Genomic DNA, 18775 nt, shown 5'->3' on the forward strand with positions numbered 1-18775 from the left:
TTGGGATAGATGAGGAAATTAACATGGTCAGATTGGTCTAGTACTACACCGTTGTGAAGTTAATCATATTGTCATGTTTTTAAGACGCGACTCACTTTTGTGACTTCTTGGGTTTGAACGGATATAAAATGATTACAGATTATCCATTCTGGGTCTTATCCTCATAAACACAATAGGTTATGTAGAAATGATCCTCAGCATTAAACCCTAATAACTTAACAAAATTATTTAAACGTTACATTTTTTTCGATATTTTTTTAAGACCTCCGACGAACCAAGAGAATTCATAATAAGACAATTGAAGAAATAACAAGAAATAACTTTAGAAAGTCCCTGAAAGTTAACTAAAACTTAAATTTGCCAAAACCTGTATCACTTGGACAGGACTTCTGCTGTAGGTAAAAGAGAGATACTGATACAAACTAAACAAAATAATTAAAACCTGCAAAACCCCCCGAATGCTTGCAAGAGTACTACTGTTCAGTTGGGAGAAAAGACAAAGTTTTATTCTTTGCTGTTATATTAGCATCACTGAACCAATATTGTATAAGATAAGCTTTTAAAATGTGCTCGTATATGCAGTGAAACTTCTTGGGCTTTGTTAATGTTCTAATGCTTTAGGTTGCAACAGTCATTGCATAACTTTGCTATTTGTAAAAAAAAAATGTGTTTAATATATTTAAATAAGAATATATTTTAATAAAGAGTGTAAAAGTTTGGCTTTTATTATTTTACATGCATGAATTACACTGAATTACACTGAATGCATGGATTTTTACTGCCCCCCCCCCACAAATTATTATTATTGTAATTATTTATTTATTTTTCGGTATCGGACAGAAAGAAATCTGAAAGAAAAGATTGTATGGTAATTATTAAAGAAATATATCAAACTACTTAAAGTTTATTTTTTATTTTTAACGTTTTATTAAAGGGTTGTCCCCCCAAAATAATAGAGTAAATGATAATATAATTGCAATTTTTGAGTGCACTATCCCTTTTATGATAAGTACAGTAAGAACCATATGTGGCAAAGTTTGCAACAACAGAAAAAAAAACATCAAATCAGATGATCGTATTCTGATTTGTTGATTTGTCAAACCAAAATAACGAAGGAACACCACCTAAGTTTAAGCAATTGTTGATTCTCACCGAGGTTTCTTTCCAGGTGGTGCCATCATAGTCATAGATCTGCAGAAGGACACTGTCCTGACGGCGTGGAAGCCATTGAACAGCCAATCGTTTATCTGTGACCCAGGTGACTGTTCTCAGATAGTGATCGCTGGGAAAAGAGCAATAAAATAACATTACTTTCTAATGCTGTTAGAAAGTAGCAGTTTCAGAGACGTTAGGCTTTGTGTGAACATGTTACACACCCTACGCCGACGGATTTCGGCACCAGCACTTCTGATCGTCTGGAAGGATTTTCCACGTCAATCACAAACAGCTTTGCTCTGGGAATAACACAGCCTGCCTTTGTAAGCAGAGCAACAGTTTAGTAGCAAAATTATATTTTGAATGCAATGTAAAATGCACAAAAACAATATTGAAATATAACCAAATGCTTTTGTATGTTGTGAACTCAAAATAAACTGGGATTACACTGGGATATTTGCTTACTTTTGGGTAGGGGATAAGTACTGTGGTGGGATACTGGTCATTTCCATACATCGAGTATTCGATGTTGTGAACTCCAGTGTCATTGATTTGTAGATAAGCCAGATATTTCCCCTGCGGAGACCACCAGATGGCTTCGTTGGATGCCAAAAGTTCCTCTGTCCAGCAAGAAAAGCAACAGATGGTACATTAGCAGGTATGAATGAATGAATGTCTGTGTATGTGCGTGAATGCATTATATGACGTTACCTTCATAAACCCAGTCTGGAACCCCATTGAGAATTGTGTTAACCTTTCCATCACGAGTGACTTGTACGGGCTCAGCAGTGGCGTTCTTTTTGAGGTAAATGTTATAATCCCAGACGTAAGCCTGCAGATGATGCATGGTGATTAACATAAAATAAGACCATCAAATTTGGTCTGCGTATGGAAAAAAAGGCTGTATGGTTAGATCTTGCACATTTACAGTACATGCTGGACACATGTTCTCATGTCACTTAATGTGAATTATAAAATAAACATAAAAAGACTAATCAAAAAACAAAACTTATGCATAAGTTGAATAACATTAACAATGAATAAAATCTATTGTTATAAAATGTAAAATGCAAGAAAGCTGCAGAAAAATATGTTGCACTCAACATACATTTTTTGTTTGTCGTGATGGAAAAACTGTTTTTTTTTTAATTATAAATTCTTTGCAATGATTTGAGCTCAAACTAGAGCCTTCCAGTACTGTAATATAATAATTGGAGGGTGATTTTCTTTTTGTACTGTTTGTTTCTCACCAGTTTATTTTCTACTGGTGCCCACGCTATGAACTGTGAAACAGCTGGAATCTGAACCTTGGAGAGAAATTCCCTGAATCCACCAGAAAACAAAGACAGGTTAAAGTGAGCATCACATTATCAGTTGTTGGAATTCATATATTCAAACTATTAAACATATTAGTGTACTAAAGTCTTCAATGAAACTAAACATGTTCTTAGATTACATTTCCCCTTAAACTCAATCACACTGAACACTTTCAGAAAAAAAAGGTACAAAAGCTGTCATGGGGAGCTTGAGCCCTTTGAAAAGGCACTAATATTTACAATTTATGTACTATTAAATGCATTTTTGGTTTTAATATGTACCTTTAATGTACTAATATGCACTATTTAATGGAAAATACGGTACCTTTTGAAAATGTACTGTACAAGTGATAACTTTTGTACCTTTTTTTCTGAGAGTTAACAATTTCTGTGTGAGTTAGTTTGAAAAACACTGAAACATGTTCAGAAGTTCACAATTTCAGAATGATACAAGTTCTCCGTGCACATATGAACCCTGTGTTTTGATAGACGCATTATAGAGACATCTTAACTCACCGAGACTCCATGTTGTACATATGGTAGGAGGCAGTGAAGGAGTGTCGCCATAGCTGTTGATGCATTTCAAACGTGTTAGAAACATCAGCTTTGAGCAACTCATGCTGTGTTTTTGGTTTTATTTAAGTTACCTTTGAGTAATTGCTCTCAAAGACGACAAACTTTTTGTCTGCTGACAATATGTAATCTGTGGCACCCACTTGGGCCTGAAAATCAATTCACGGTAAATTAGTGGAACTTGCATGCATGCTAAACATAAAGAAAAGATGAAGGAAATGAGATCTAGAGACTATTTAATGAGAAATGACGAAGAATAAAGGTTTTTTGAAGAGTCATTCAAACCCTCATACGAGGCAACCTACGAATGTTGAGTTGCTCAGGTACATTGAGCTTTCCTTCGTTTCAGCATTGTGCAAGTATACATGCCCTTCACTGGTTTTGTGGAGGTATTCATTGTCTGGTGGAAAATAAGACAGCAGAGTATATGTGTCAGGGTGATATAGAGGTCATTAAAAAACAAAAAACAGGGAGCATGTGAAGTGCCTTAAGGTGCTGTACCTGATATCCAGTGGAGACTGTATGTTTTATACCTGATGGTATCATTGTAGAAATCATTAAAAGAATAAGTTCTCTTTAATGCAGACGCATCTCCTGAAAACACAGCAAAGGAAACCAGTTCAAAAATTCAGACACATATGCACATTTCATAGTTTCTATAGATTTTATTTTTTTATATATAATTTAATATATTTATAAAATATAGTAGTCAACATTTGAAGTGTATTAAACAGTTCATAAAAGTTTTTTTTTTTTTTTAAGGACGACTTTGATGAAATGTTTTGATTCAATTCAAATGACATTCCCACAAGAACAGCAGTTTCTTTAGTGCTCACACGGGGGCGATATTGCGTTAGCTCACTTTTTTAATAGGCTATTTTATTACAATATGCGCAATTAATACGGATACATCGTGACAACGTGTATCACGACAGTTTTACATTTTGTTTATTTACCTTCCTTAACGATCGTGCAGCTTTTTCGACATTTTGCTCTATATTGGTTATTTACACATCAAAAAATAAAAAAATAAAAAAATAAATAAATCACCACCAAAAAAAAAAAATACTTAGGCTAAGTGTTTTTCTTGTTTATTAAGTTGCAAGAAATTTTATTTTTGGGGGACACAAAAACATTATGCGGAACGTCGCAAAAATCGGAAAAACAATATTTTGTTATTTATCTCTCTACAAGACTGCTTAATAATTTTAATCTTACAAAAAATACCATGGTAAAATGGTTCACTGTCTCTTCCCTATTAAACAGTGCCAGGAAATAAGTCTAATACAAAGTCTCGGCTCCTAAGTTGTGAGTTACAGACACTATACATGCTTTTAAGTGATTCCTTCAAAAGTTAAACTTTCAGGTGAGAATGATGATGAAGAAGAAGATGCCACTCACTGTTTACGTAAATTGCTGTGGGAATAGCGATGAGCGTGATGACGACAAGCGCCCCGACCAGCGCCACGCACACCTTGTTACAGCCCTACAGGTGAGGCGAAAGACTTACTGTATTAAAACAGCTTTTAATTGCTCAAACTTTTACAGAAGTTGCGTTCCGTCACACCTATTATTATTATTATTATTATTATTATTATTATTAACCCAAGTAGCTTTTTAATCCACACGGTGTGTAGCTACAAACCAATCTTCAGGAAAACAAGAAGTAGCTACTGACCATAATTGCGCAGGAACTTCTAAAACGCTCATCCAATCTCTAAGAGTCCACTGACGCTGAATGTTTCTGACCTCCGGTTGCCCTTAAACAGATCGTTAGACGCCTTCGCCCGCGATAAAGCAAGAGTTAGACAGACAGCTGCGCTTTATTCCGTCCGAATGCTATTTTTCAGGCTAGAAATGTACTTTCTCCGATGCATCGTTGAGTCTGGAGTGAAGAAAGGGTGGCAAAACTTCCTCAGAAGCAGCATTCCGCGCAACTTTCCATCGGAGCGCGTGCAGAATGTGCTTCTCTTCTCTTCTCGAGCGCCTGCAACTCTGTTCTGTTGAAGTTCAGCAGCTGTGACTCTTAGCTCAACCGATCTGCTTGACTGTAAGAGATCAAATTAAGACAGACTCAACTTTCATTTCAGTGACAATAAACTTGAGTTTATCTCATTAAATGCAAATGGGGTCTAAAAGTGTAAGACCACCAAGTGAAAATGCTCCAGTGCATTGTTTATATATATATATATATATGGAAGAACATCTAACTGTCAATCCACTGATTTGATTAGTTACAGAGAAGTAGTGAAGAGTGTTACATTTTAAATACTTTTTCTTCAGAAAAGTTTTTTTTTTTTTTGGAGACTTTCTTGGATCATAACTGGTCTTTAGAAAAAAGCTTTCAGGCTTTCAGCTTGATGTCACAGTTTTGGACTGTACTGTACATGTTCGCTTTAGAGCATCAATGCTTTTTGGTAAACGGTTTTATATTGCAGTTTTCAAAATATGCATGCAAGTACAACTGCAGAAGTTGAAAACCTTTGATTTAATTAAATAAAAATATTTGTAAAAAAACATTCCCTTTTGTATTTTTAAAATAAGCATCATAATAATATGATGAAGCATGAAGGGACTGTGCAAAGTCCCTTCATGCTTCAAACGCTCCACCATCATCCCCATCCCAAAGAAACCAAAAATTACAGGACTTAATGATTACAGGCCTGTGGCTTTAACATCCGTAGTCATAAAGTCATTTGAAAAACTGGTGCTGGCCCACCTGAAGGACATCACTGAACCCTTGCTGGATCCTCTTCAGTTTGCATACAGAGCAAACAGGTCTGTGGACGATGCAGTAAACATTGGACTGCATTATGTTCTGCAACACCTCGACAGACCGGGGACTTATGTGAGGATCCTGTTTCTGGACTTCAGCTCGGCCTTTAACATGATCATCCCAAACCTCCTCCTGCCCAAACTAACTCAGCTCTCCGTGCCCACCTCCATCTGTCAGTGGATCAACAGCTTCCTGACAGACAGGCAGCAGTTAGTGAGGTTGGGAAAATACACATTCAGTACCCGTACAATCAGCACCGGAGCTCCCCAGGGCTGTGTACTCTCACCACTGCTCTTCTCCCTGTACACAAATTATTGCACGTCTAATGACCCCTCTGTCAAGTTCCTGACGTTTGCAGAAGACACTACAGTCATTTGCCTCATTCAGGACGGTGACGAGTCTGCTTACAGACAGGAGGTAAAAGAGCTGGCTGTCTGGTGCACTCTCAACAACCTGGAGCTCAACACGCTCAAAACAGTGGAGATGATCGTGGACTTCAGGAGAAACCCCCCTGCTCTCACCATCATGAACAGCACTGTGACTGCAGTGGAGTCATTCAGGTTCCTGGGCACCACTATCTCTCAGGACCTGAAGTGGGACATTCACATTGACTCGATTGTGAAAAAGGCCCAGCAGAGGTTGTACTTCCTTCGCCAGCTGAGGAAGTTTAACCTGCCACAGGAGCTGCTGAAACAGTTCTACTCCACCATCATCGAATCCATCCTCTGCACTTCAGTAACTGTCTGGTTCAGCTCAGCTTCTAAATCTGACCTCAGAAGACTACAGAGAGTAGTCCGGACTGCTGAGCGAATCATTGGTACAACCCTCCCTTCTATTCAAGAACTGTACTTATCCAGAGTGAGAAAAAGGGCTGTCAAAATCACTTTGGACCCCTCACATCCAGCACACTCCCTCTTTGAACTGTTTCCATCTGGTCGACGCTACAGAGCTCTGAACACCAGAACAACCAGACACAGGACCAGTTTCTTCCCCCAGGCAATCCATCTTATGAACAACTGATAATAACTGTGGAACACACTACACTTTATGTTTATGTTTATATACACATACACTTATTAATCTAACACGCATACATACTGTAAACTTAAATTTTGCACATAATATACCTGTACATACATAACTGCATTTTGTAATATACCTGCTTACAATTGTCAATTTGTATATTGTCATTCCTTATCTACTTATTTGTATTTTTTTATTCTTTTATTATGTGTTTTATGTTCTGTCACTGTCATGCTGTTGTACTGCGGAGCTTCTATCATGAAAACAAATTCCTTGTATGTATAAACATACCTGGCAATAAAGCTCATTCTGATTCTTAATATGTAATGTATTGCATTATATATAATATAATATATAATACATATTAAATACAATATTTATAATATTTGTAATATATATCTCATGCATCTCATGAAAGTTATGTTAATGATTTTCCAAAGTGAGTAGAGCTGGAAAAAGAAGAAGCTGGAATATAAGCAATAATTCAGTTGTCACATTTTCACCATTACATCTACTTCCATTTATGTTATATCAGAGTTGTTAGCATTTTACTGTCATTCCAACATGTAGAAAACGATCACAATAAAGGTGAAGGTGTCTCCAAATTAGCATTGATTGCGATTGTGTCTAAAGCATGCATCAACACTTGTCAAATAAGGAGGTACACTGGAAAAACTTGTACACTTGTTGAGCCTTCAGGACTTGTCAAGCATAATGAAAGCCAGATTCCTGACAGGTTTTCTCAGGTGATGTTCGCTCACAGGGAGCCCATGTCCTCCGAGAACACCTGAACAGGTGTGTGAGAGAGTATGTGTCACACTCTTCCCTGATGGTCCATCTCTTTTTTTTTTTTTAGTGAATGCATGATTCATAATCAACGACTGTTCATCCGAGAAAGAAAACAGATGACACAACAAGAGTAATTTTAATGCATTTACTCCAAATAACACAATGCACCATATTCTCTAGAGGCAAATCTAAATATAATGACATTCTCAGAACACAAAATCAGTATTTGCCACAGACTAACATTGCACAGCTTCACTGTAAATCCACAATTGCAAGATGCAAACTCAGAATTGTAAGATAAAAAGTGCATTAGAATCACAATTTTAATTCTTTTTTTATTAATGATGGAAATAACTGCTTCCATTGAGCCACATCATATTGAGAAGTGCAAGTGCTTTTAATAGGATAGACTTTGTAGATGCATCGTTTTACAGGTTATGACATTGATTGATTGTGTCAGAGAGGAGTTTGAATATATTCTGCTTTTTATTTTTATTCAGTTTCCATGTCTTCTTCTTCCCCCGAGTCCTCTACAAGGAGATCAGCGTGTTGAGTGTAGTCAAACGCGGGGAACTTAATGGGCAAGTCGCTCCATTTGCTGAATGTCTTCTTCTTGGAGCCGTATGTGACCACAAAGTTCTTGATATGGAGGCAGGGACACTCAATGCTCTTATACAGCATCATTGAGCCCCATTGCTGCTCAGAAATGAGACAAAAAGTCAGATTTAATATGAATGCATATTAACGGAAATAATATATACTGCATGTTGTATAGGTTGGGTGATATACAAAATATTTTACTATTTATTTTTTATTATCGTGTTATCTGTATAAAATTGCATCATTAAACTTTACTGTAAGACTTTTCAAAGCATGCCTTTAACACATCTTTATTTAACTAAATTTTACGACTTGTATGAAGCAGCTTGAATCTACTTGGCTACATTGAAAACCACCCCAGTTTTTTCAAATCAGATACATAAATATCAAAAGATATATCGCTTAGCATTAAATGTAAAAAAAAATACTGAAATTCTGTTTATAATAAATGAATAATCACGCATAGATAAAAACAAATGGCTGATGTCATCACAATAATCCACACCACTCCAGTCATTCAGTTAACTTTCCATCTTGTGAAGTGAAAAGCTGTGTTTGTAGTTAGCAAATCCATCGATAAAGCATTTTTTACTTTAAACTGTTGTTTCAGAACAAAATACGAGTCCATAATCCGTAATAACTCTTAATAGTCCACCCCCCATTGTTCTCTCAAAACAAAATCCACCCACATATTTGTTAAGGTATTTTTTTGGACCATTTTTGCTTATAAACCATACTTGATCTGTGTAGATTTCTCTCCTGATTCAGTCTTTTTCACTGGAGAAAGCAATATTATGGATAAAGGACTCCAACAGCCACAGTTTTAAGTAAAAAAATGCCTTGATGTCCTTTTTTACAATAATCACACAGTTTTTTCTTCTCTAGTCATTAACTGATGGACTGGAGTGGTGTGGTTTACTTGTGGATTATTGTGATGTTTTTATCAGCTGTTTAGACGCTTATCCTGACGGCACCCATTCACTGCAGAGCATCCATTGATAAGCAAGTGATGTAATGCTACATTTCTCCAAATCTGATGAAGAAACAAACACATCTACATATTGGAAGGTCTGAGATTGTGTATATTTTCAGGTACATTTTATTTTTGGGTGAAATATTCCAATAAGCTAAGTGTTTTTTTTTTTACATTATTGTGGTTCTGTGTTTTTAAGAGTGAGTCAAACTGAATTTTGCTAAACCACTTTTAGTCTCAGGAGTAATGCAAACAGTGTTTATTTAAAGGGAAGTGCCGAAGTTAGCACATACCTGTCCACATTTTTTGCACGCAATGACTCCATTGGTCTCATAGTCCAGGAGTCTCTCCTGTAGTGAAGCATTCTCTCGGACCGTAATCAGCTTACTGCAGACATCAACAACATTTATTTTTACTGATTTATTACTGTCTTCACCACCATCATTATGCACGATAAACATCGTGTACAAACACAAGTACATACTTCTGGATTTTCTTTGAAGTCAAAACCAAAAAAGTAATTTTAACTGTTGGTTTTTACCTAAATTGCGGAGTCACATTGACATGGTGCATGTTCTCGATCTTCTCAATGTCTTCTCCCGAGCACACGAACACACTGCACTGCCTGCAGCTCAGGCTGATTTTAGATGGCGGTTCTTTCATCATTCCCTTCTGCAGTTTCTTCTTTATCTTCACCTTCTCCTCCATTATGGCCTGCATCTGAAACTCTCTGATCTACAAGAAACCAAATGTTGTTTCTTTTAGGTGTACACTTGGTATACTGGAGTGTACTTTTTGAAAGAGATCCTCACTTTCTTCTCATAGTCGGGTCGATTCATCTCGCAGACTTTGGCGATGGCTCTGCTCATCATTTTCTCCCGGTATTCGTTAACGCTCTCTCTCTCTGCTACCCCAGATCCTGCCTCCGCCACCAGCGTGTAACTACTGTCCTCCGCTCTTCCTCGACCACGGGCCTGCAGAGAGGGAAAAACAGCTCTTCTTCCATCATTCATGTTGATCACAGATACTTCGGCATGATAATACAACCTCAAACACAAGCATCACATCAGGAGTGTTCAGATCATACAGTAAGTCTCTGATAGCTTCATTTGTCAAGTAAACTGTGACAAACTGATGAAATAGACACCAAGCTGAATCCCTGAATCCCTCTCAATATTTGGCCATTTCAAAAATAGTTTAAATGTTTGGGCTCAGTGGGATTTAAAAAAAAAGAAATAAATACTTTTATTCAGCAAGGATTAAATTTATCAAAAGTGACAGTAAATATATTGTTAATAATAAATGTCAAATAAATGCTGTTCTTTTTACACTATTTTCATTAAAGAATCCTGGAAAAAAAATTCAGTTTCAACATCAGTTTCTATAAAAATATAAAGCAGCACAACAGCTTTTTCATTTATAATAATCCAGATTGTTTCTTGAGCAGCAAATCAGTATATTAAAATTATTTCTGAAGATCATGTGACACTGTAAAGACTGGAGAAATGATGCTGAAAATACAGCTGTGCATCACAGGAGTAAATTATATTTTGAAATATATTAATATAGAACAATTTCTATTTAAAAATGAAATAATATTTCACAATATTACTGTTTTTATGTATGCCTTGGCAAGCATAAGAAAATAACCTAACCTTTTTTTTGTGAATTTGGATAAAATAATGAATAAGCATCATTACATTATTAAATGAAATGCATGATTTGCTATAAATAAATTGTATTATACATATATATATATATATATATATATATATATATATATATATATATATATATATATATATATATATATATATGAGCAATATATTGAACACACTCTGTATTTGCACTACGAGTCAAGAGATTTCATCTTTAGGTGTTAGCCCTCAGAGAGACCATTAGATACAATGATACAAATTACCTAAACAAACAGCATTTTACTGTTCTTATGTACTACTGTATGAAGTGATTAGACACAACTACCTCTTAAAGTTATAAAAGAGTTAGAGAACAATAATGACTTTATGCAACAATTTGACTTCTCCGCATTAGCTATAGCACCATTTTGGAGAGTATCACATAAACAATGTATCCTCTTCTGTGTCAGCAGCACCATATGTGGATACGATGTTTGCGCTTTGATCTGAACGGAAACAACATACATATGTTGCATACGTTGTTTCCATACGTGATACTCTCCAAAATAGCACTAAAGGATGAGGTGGAGGAGTCGAATTGTTGAATAAAGTTGGTGTTGTTTGTTTGCTATGCACATAGAAAGCATTCTAGTAGCTTCGCAAAATTATGGTTCAACCCCTGATGTTACATGGATTATTTTGACGATGTCCTTACTACATTTCTGAACCTTGATCATGGATCCTTGCTGTCTATGAGAAGCTCATAATGCTCTCCTAATGCATCAAAAATATCTTAATTTGTGCTCTAAAGATGAACGAAGGTCTTACAGGTTTGGAATGACTTGAGGGTGAGTTATTAATGACAACATTTTTGGGTGAACTATCCCTTTAAGAAGTATGCATATACTTTGACATAACATTTCATGTATTATGTACTACATGGTCTATATATATTTGGACACAATTTGTATTATTATAGCTGCTGACAAAAAATATTCAAGTTACAGTTCTATAATGAATATGGGCTTAAAGGGCAGACTCCAAACTTTAATTTGAAGGTATTCTCATCAAAATTGAAGGGAAGGTTAAGGAATTACAGCTTTAATATGTACTTCCCCCTTTTTCAAAGGACCATATAATTGGACAGTTGACTCTAAAGCTGTTTCATGGACTATGTTTCGTGGGCTATTCTTTCATTATTTCTACATCAGTTAAGCAAGTTAAAGGTCTGGAGTTGATTTAGCTATTTGCATTTGGAAGCTGTTGCTCTGAACACACATCATGCAGTCAGAGGAGCTCTGCATACAAGTGAAACAGACAAATTTTTGGCTTCAAAATCAAAACAAATCCATCAGAGATATAGCAGGAACATTCAGAGTGGCCAAATCAACAGTTCGATACATTCTGAGAAAAAAAAAAAGAAGAACGCACTGGTGAGCTCAGCAACAAAAAAGGCCTGGACGTCCACAGAGGATGAACAGTGGTGGATGATTGGATTATCCTCGCCATGCTAAAGAAAAACTCTTTCACAGCATCCAGCCACGTGCACAACACTCTCCAGGAGGCAGAAATGTCACTGTGAAAGTCTGCAATCAAGAGAAGACTTCAGAAAAACAAATACAGAGGGTTCACCACAAGGTGCAAACAAGGCCAGGTTAGATTTTGCCCCCCAAAAAATCAAAAAATCCAGACCACTTCTGGAGAAGCATTCTTTCAACGGCTGAAATTAAGATCAACCTGTATCAGAATGACGGGGGGAAAAACTATAGAGAAAGCTTGGAACAGCTCATGATCCAAAGCATACAACATCAGTTGTGAATCATGGTGGAGAAGTGTGATGGCATGAGCGTGAATGGCTTCCTTTGACACTGGGTTACTGGAGTTTATTGATGATGTGACGGAAGACAGAAGCAGCCAGAAGAATATTTAAGTGTATAGGGATACAGTCTCTGCCCAGATTCACTCAAATGGAGCAAAGTTGATTGGGCGGTGCTTCAAAGAACAGATGGACGATGAACCAAAACATACAGCAAAAGCAACCCAGGAATTTTAATAGGTAAAAAAGTGGAATATTGTGCAACGGCCAATCAAACGGTTGATTGAACTGATTGAGCATGAATTTAACTTGCTGAAGACAAAACTAAAGGCAAAAAAGACCCACAAACAACAACTGAAGTCAGCATCAGTAAAGACCTGGCAAAGCATCACAAAGGAAGAAACCCAGGTTTAGGCGATGACCATGAGTTCCAGACTTAAGGCTTTCATTGCCTGCAGGGCAATTTTAATGGATTCTCAGCAAAATATAAAAAAAGAACATTTTATTTATTATTATATTTATTTGTCCAATTAAATTCGAGCCCCTAAAAATGGGGCGACCATGTATAAAAATGGTTTTAATTGTTGTAGTTTTGTTCAACACACATACACTGAACTTGAATGTTCTTTTCAAACAGAAGCTTGTAACGCACATGATATCTGTCACAGCATGTAATGACTACTAAAAATGACAAATTATATATCATTTTATTTCAAATTAAGGGAAAATTAAAATTGAGTTTAATCCAAGCAGCTCTAAAAGATCTTAGAATAGTTCTGCATCCTTCTGAAGGCACTATGCCTGTGTTTGTGGTGTTGTTTTGAAATGTTAATTACAAAAACAAAACTGGTGTACTGTCTCTGGAAAAATCAACAGTGATTGATCAGCCTTTATTTATGTACAGTATTGTAGACGTTATTACCTAGGCGAAGCAACATTTTCTGAAATATAGGCTACAGTAAGAGCGCCTGCATGGTTGTCCATCAGATGTGTGTCAATGTTGAGTTCGTTACTATAGCAACAGTAAAACTGTCAAGAAGTTATAACGAGAAAACAAACTTTCGTTACGTCGAGATAACGAGAAAATTAAGTAGTTGTAATGAGAAAACAAACTTTCGTTATGTCGAGATAACGAGAAAATTAATTCGTTGTAACGAGAAAACAAACTTTCGTTATGTCGAGATAACGAGAAAATTAAGTCGTTATAACGAGAAAACAAACTTTTGTTATGTCAAGATAATGAGAAAATTAAGTCGTTACAATGAAGAAAACAAGAAGGAAAAAAAATTATAATGCATGGCCCCTTAGAACTTCTGTAAAGTAAAGCTTAAAGTTTTATTTTTTATTCTATTCTGGTGGCATACAGAGCTGAAATTATGAAGATTGTGTCAGTGTCCAAAATATATATGAACCTGACTGTATATTATACTGTAGTACAATACTAAATACTATAGTATACAAGTGTATCTGGCCTCATGGTGACCTTGTTTCTGTTGGGTAACTATACAGGAAGTTACTACATTGAGTTTTTCATTTGATAATGGCTATTTTAAATTGCTATTAGAAGTAGGCCAATTATTTGTTATGAAAAAACTATGAACACATACTTTAGCTATAGAATGCTTAACTCTTATAAAATAAAGATCAGAGCCTCTACTTTTAAACAAAACAAAAAATTCTCTTTTTTTCTAGCTTAAAGCATTCTTTTTTTATCAACACTTGAGTATAGGTAGGTTTCATAAAAAAATGCATAATATTTAGCAAAAAGGTGAGAAAATACAAGTATGAAGCATAAATCCAATAAATCGCTTCCATCAACACCTCCAAAGCTTGCACAGACATATACCACTTCCTGGATCATCTTTTACTCTGTAACATTATGCAGTTTTCATTTATATACTTTATATTGCTGATAAACGCATTATTTATCATATGCATCTGATTACATAAGAGATTGCTTCGTCCTGTTCACGTGTGTTTTTGTTCAGGAGGTTTTTTACTCGTGCAGAAGATGTGTAATAGCGCCCCCCCAGTGTATAACAGTGAAAACATGAAAAGCCGTAAAAACTTTTTTTTGTTTTCTTTAAAAAGAGACGAGATGACTTGTCAGTGGTGGGGAAAGAGTTAAACTGAATGTTGAAAACTTGTAGTTTGGCTCCTGTTACACATTAAAGTGCTGCAGATGTGAGATTTATGAAACTGGCCTGAGAGCCATATGGCATCTAAAGTAAATACTAGGAGAAAAACTACAAGCCCCAAGAAACAGGCCAAATAGTGTAGCATCACGTTGAGAAATAATCTAAAATCACACCTGAATCATGGCGATCTCATTGGTCACAAGGCAATAGCGTATGACGAAATTACATTCGGCGATGTCCAGACCCTCTTCTGCTACAGTGGTGGCTATTAGCAGATTGATCTGGCCATCACGAAACTTGTTCAGCACGTCCTTCTGCTCTGCCTGGAAATGGCAGGACAATATTTGATTAAAATCCAATGCAACCTGGAACAGTGATTTAAATGAATGCAGACACAGAGAGTGACTTACAGCAGTCATGGGTTTCACCACGCTCTGATCTCCTCCTCCGATCAGATAGCTGGCGCTGACTCCCACTTCATCAAACTTGGGGTTTTCTTGAATCCACTGGCAGAGAGCGATGGCGCTGAGGCGGGTCCGGGTGAATATGATGCCTCGCGCTCTCTCTCTGGTGCTGAATTCCTTCAGGATGTTGGTTTTCAGCTGGGCCAGATTGTTGTTTTCATACTGTGGCTTTCCCATCAGCTCCTGCAGCTTTGCTTTATTGTCTATTGAGGATTAAGATAAACAGATGCAAACAGTAAATCAGCATTACCCAACAAGATAATAAGCCTGTCTGGATACATTTTAAAGTGATTGTTCTTTCAAAACAGAGTTGTTTTAGTATTATTTTGAATAGCTTTTCAATTATTTCCAGCTGAATGTTTTCAATTTTAACTTTGAGTAATTTTATTATGTGCTTTTGTAAAACAATGTTTAATGAGCTTGAATATTTTTTTTTTTTTTTTAGTTTTAGATTTTTTTTTATTTCAGTTCAGTTTATTTCTATTTTTTAAATACTTTTAATTTAATATTTATTTTATTTCAGCTTTATTTCAATTACATTTTTTTTAAATAGTTTTAGTTAACAAAATAATTATTATTGTTAACTAAAATAGTAAAACCCATTACTTAAAACCTACTTTAACTTTCAGTATTTTTTTTACTAAATAGCTAAGTACTAAATAGCTAAAATAAATGAATAAACTAAAAACTAAAACTTAATAAAATAAAAAAGCACTATGCGGATATAAAAAATAATAAACTTAAACATAAAAAAATTACAAAAACAACAAAATTACAAAAACTTTTACTAAAATTACAATAAAAACAGAAATTAAAATTAAATAAAAATAACATAAAGATAAAAACATTTAGATAAAAAAATTAAACTAAATTTTAAATAACAAAAACTATAGGACAGACTAAAATAACACTGCTTATCAATATCAATACTGCTCTAAAAATGAAAAAGTCATAATTTTCTCACTCTTGTGTTGTTTGTTGGTATAAAGCATCATCCACTTTCATCAAAAGTGCTCAGATATTACTGAACATTTCCATTTGCGTCTCACAGAATTAAGAAAATAATACAGGATTTGAACAACATAAGTAAATGATGATAAATATTCTGCATGCATTTTTATTTTATTAACGCTGGAAACCCATAAAAGATTATTGCACTATATTCCAGAGAGCACTGACTCTGCATCTTTTTTTATGATACCTTGGAACAAAGTGAAGAGGAATCGCTCCGTGTCTGTGATGGTAACAGTGCCTTCCTCATCGGGGATGGATTTGGTCTTGAGCTCTTCGTTGTGATATTTGTCGAGGAAGCGGAAGGCGTCTGACATGCGTATGGTGTTGCTCTGATGAAGAGCCTCGTTGTATTGGCGGAGGTGTTCGGCGCACACACGCACCTTCTGATTCTCCTCCTTAGCAGCTGGTGAACAACACACACAGTCAGTATTTATAAAGAGTTCAACAATATAACTCCTGTTAGGCCACAAGTTCAACAATTGAGGTCCTTTAATGTATAGTCCACTCATTAAATAAAGTCTTTAGTGTATTAAGTTTTTCTTTCCTGGACTTGCAAGTAAATATCTCATTTTTTTTCTCCACAGAGATACACATACACAATAATACACATTTACAACAGGCTTATGAATTCTGAAGTTATTCAATTTCAATGTCATTTTTAAACAATCGGGTTTAAGTTACATCATTTGTAGTGCATCATGAGATTAATAGATAATACACTTGTCTTGTTCGCTTGTTTCCCCTCACTGTTTCTCAATGACTTATTTTTGTTTTAAATGCTTTAATGTTGGGATTTGTCTCAGAGCTGATTGGTTTGGGTAATATCTATGGTGAAATAATAATAAAAAAAAAAAACTTTATTGTTAGCTCAAAATACAACTAAAAGCATAAAAAAATATTACTTGGGTGGAAAAAAAACATTAACTGACATAAAATTCAATATGAAAATATTTTAATGTAGTTGTCAAGGTAGCATTTTTTTATTTTAATTTAGCTTAATTTGAAGTAATAAAATAACTAACACTAGATAACCTAAAACATAATTTAAATAAACATCTAAAACATATTTAAATAAAACAATAAATATATCTTATTATAAATAAATAAATAAATAAATAAATATATATATATATATATATATATATATATATATATGTAATATATAAATAAAAAATAAAAATAAAAAAGACAAAACTCAACAAAATTACTAAATGTTTAGCTAAATTTAAAATAAAAACAGAAAATAAAACAATATAATCTAATTCCAAACATGAACAAAAATGATAATAGTATATCAGTGATGCAAAGGCTTTGGGCTGTGCACTAGAGTCCTGGTTAGTTATAACATGTCTTTGAGGATGCTTTTTCTTCTCTATCATTCTGTATCTACTGGAAGTTGAGAAACTTTGTTGGAATTCACAGTCTCTTCTTTTAAAAACAGCAAAGTCTCTCTGTTATTACAGTGGCTTATTGTGACACATTGTGCATGAGTGCATGACTATATGAAATTCTTATCATAACCTCCACAACATGGTGGAGAAACCTTGCAAAGGTCCACATCCAACCACCAGGACTTTGTTTGTGGTTACTGGATTTCTGGAAGAAATTTATTTCATGTACAAGTAAGTGTCTAAGTCAAGCTCAGAATTCTTAAAAAAGCACAATATCTAGTTAATTAAATCTATAAAGCAGAGCAAACCAGAAAAATTGAGTGGTGTGGCTGGTTAGGAAAACTGTAACGCTACAGCTCATAAATGAAGGTTGCTTTTGTGGTGCCACCAGGAATTTGTATTTATGGAAATTTATATGACTGTAATAATTTCGATGACGTTTTCCTGATGTTTCCAGGCTTTTAACGACCCAGTAAACCTCCATATATCTGAATGTCTTTGTAAAAGGCAGTAAACTCACCATTCTGCTCTTTCTGTACGACCCACTGTTCGTAATTTTGTATACCGGGCTCACAGAGGGGCTTCAGGTCCGCATGCTCATGGATCTCATTCATTATCTTCTTGATCACGTCTCCAAACGGGTCCTTTAAAATGCCATAGACAGGTTTTATTGTGACTTTTTTTAAATAAGCCACATCTATTCATCTATAACTGAATATAACTAGCATCATTACAGTACAGTCTGCATGCTTTCCCACTTTATTGTTGATAGACAAGAACTTAAGTTATTGTATTATTATTGTTTACACAGGATTTTCTATAAATATTTAAATCATTATTCCACATGGTGTGTAATTTTTGCAATAGTGGCACCAAAAAAGAATAGCAAAAGTTAATGACCACTTTTAAAGAAGTCACTTCCTCGCAAGACTACTTTCAAACAATATTTTTTTTTTAGATAAGCTTCAAGAAATTTGTTTGTAAGAATGTTTTTAAGTGCAAATCTTAACATCATTCTTACTTTCTTAAAAATGACAGGCTTATCTGATTGTGTCGTGGATCTTGACAAAGACTGGCTGATCAACTCAATGAAAACACATCATATTTTCG

The 18775-nt window shown here is 35.1% G+C and overlaps 2 protein-coding genes across 2 annotated transcripts in view; both read right to left on the reverse strand.

The window, feature by feature from the left end:
* Positions 1-5172, reverse strand: part of fap (fibroblast activation protein, alpha) — a 13857-nt gene extending 8685 nt beyond the window's left edge. Inside the window, exons 1-11 of the mRNA XM_026271156.1 lie at positions 4723-5172; positions 4446-4530; positions 3546-3638; positions 3350-3444; positions 3119-3193; positions 2988-3040; positions 2406-2478; positions 1867-1987; positions 1621-1775; positions 1377-1474; positions 1153-1282 (exon numbers count right to left, since the gene is read on the reverse strand). Coding sequence (XP_026126941.1) covers positions 1153-1282; positions 1377-1474; positions 1621-1775; positions 1867-1987; positions 2406-2478; positions 2988-3040; positions 3119-3193; positions 3350-3444; positions 3546-3638; positions 4446-4530; positions 4723-4725 — 981 coding nt within the window. The 5' untranslated portion in view covers positions 4726-5172. The remainder of the gene's footprint in view (positions 1-1152; positions 1283-1376; positions 1475-1620; positions 1776-1866; positions 1988-2405; positions 2479-2987; positions 3041-3118; positions 3194-3349; positions 3445-3545; positions 3639-4445; positions 4531-4722) is intronic.
* A 2579-nt stretch (positions 5173-7751) lies between these two features.
* Positions 7752-18775, reverse strand: part of ifih1 (interferon induced with helicase C domain 1) — a 30567-nt gene continuing 19543 nt past the window's right edge. Inside the window, exons 9-16 of the mRNA XM_026271158.1 lie at positions 18186-18309; positions 16462-16677; positions 15207-15463; positions 14970-15119; positions 10018-10179; positions 9747-9940; positions 9499-9592; positions 7752-8328 (exon numbers count right to left, since the gene is read on the reverse strand). Of these exons, the coding sequence (XP_026126943.1) occupies positions 8125-8328; positions 9499-9592; positions 9747-9940; positions 10018-10179; positions 14970-15119; positions 15207-15463; positions 16462-16677; positions 18186-18309 (1401 nt within the window). The 3' untranslated portion in view covers positions 7752-8124. The remainder of the gene's footprint in view (positions 8329-9498; positions 9593-9746; positions 9941-10017; positions 10180-14969; positions 15120-15206; positions 15464-16461; positions 16678-18185; positions 18310-18775) is intronic.

This window comes from Carassius auratus, chromosome 9, assembly GCF_003368295.1.
Source record: "Carassius auratus strain Wakin chromosome 9, ASM336829v1, whole genome shotgun sequence".
In the NCBI taxonomy this organism is placed as follows: domain Eukaryota; kingdom Metazoa; phylum Chordata; class Actinopteri; order Cypriniformes; family Cyprinidae; genus Carassius; species Carassius auratus.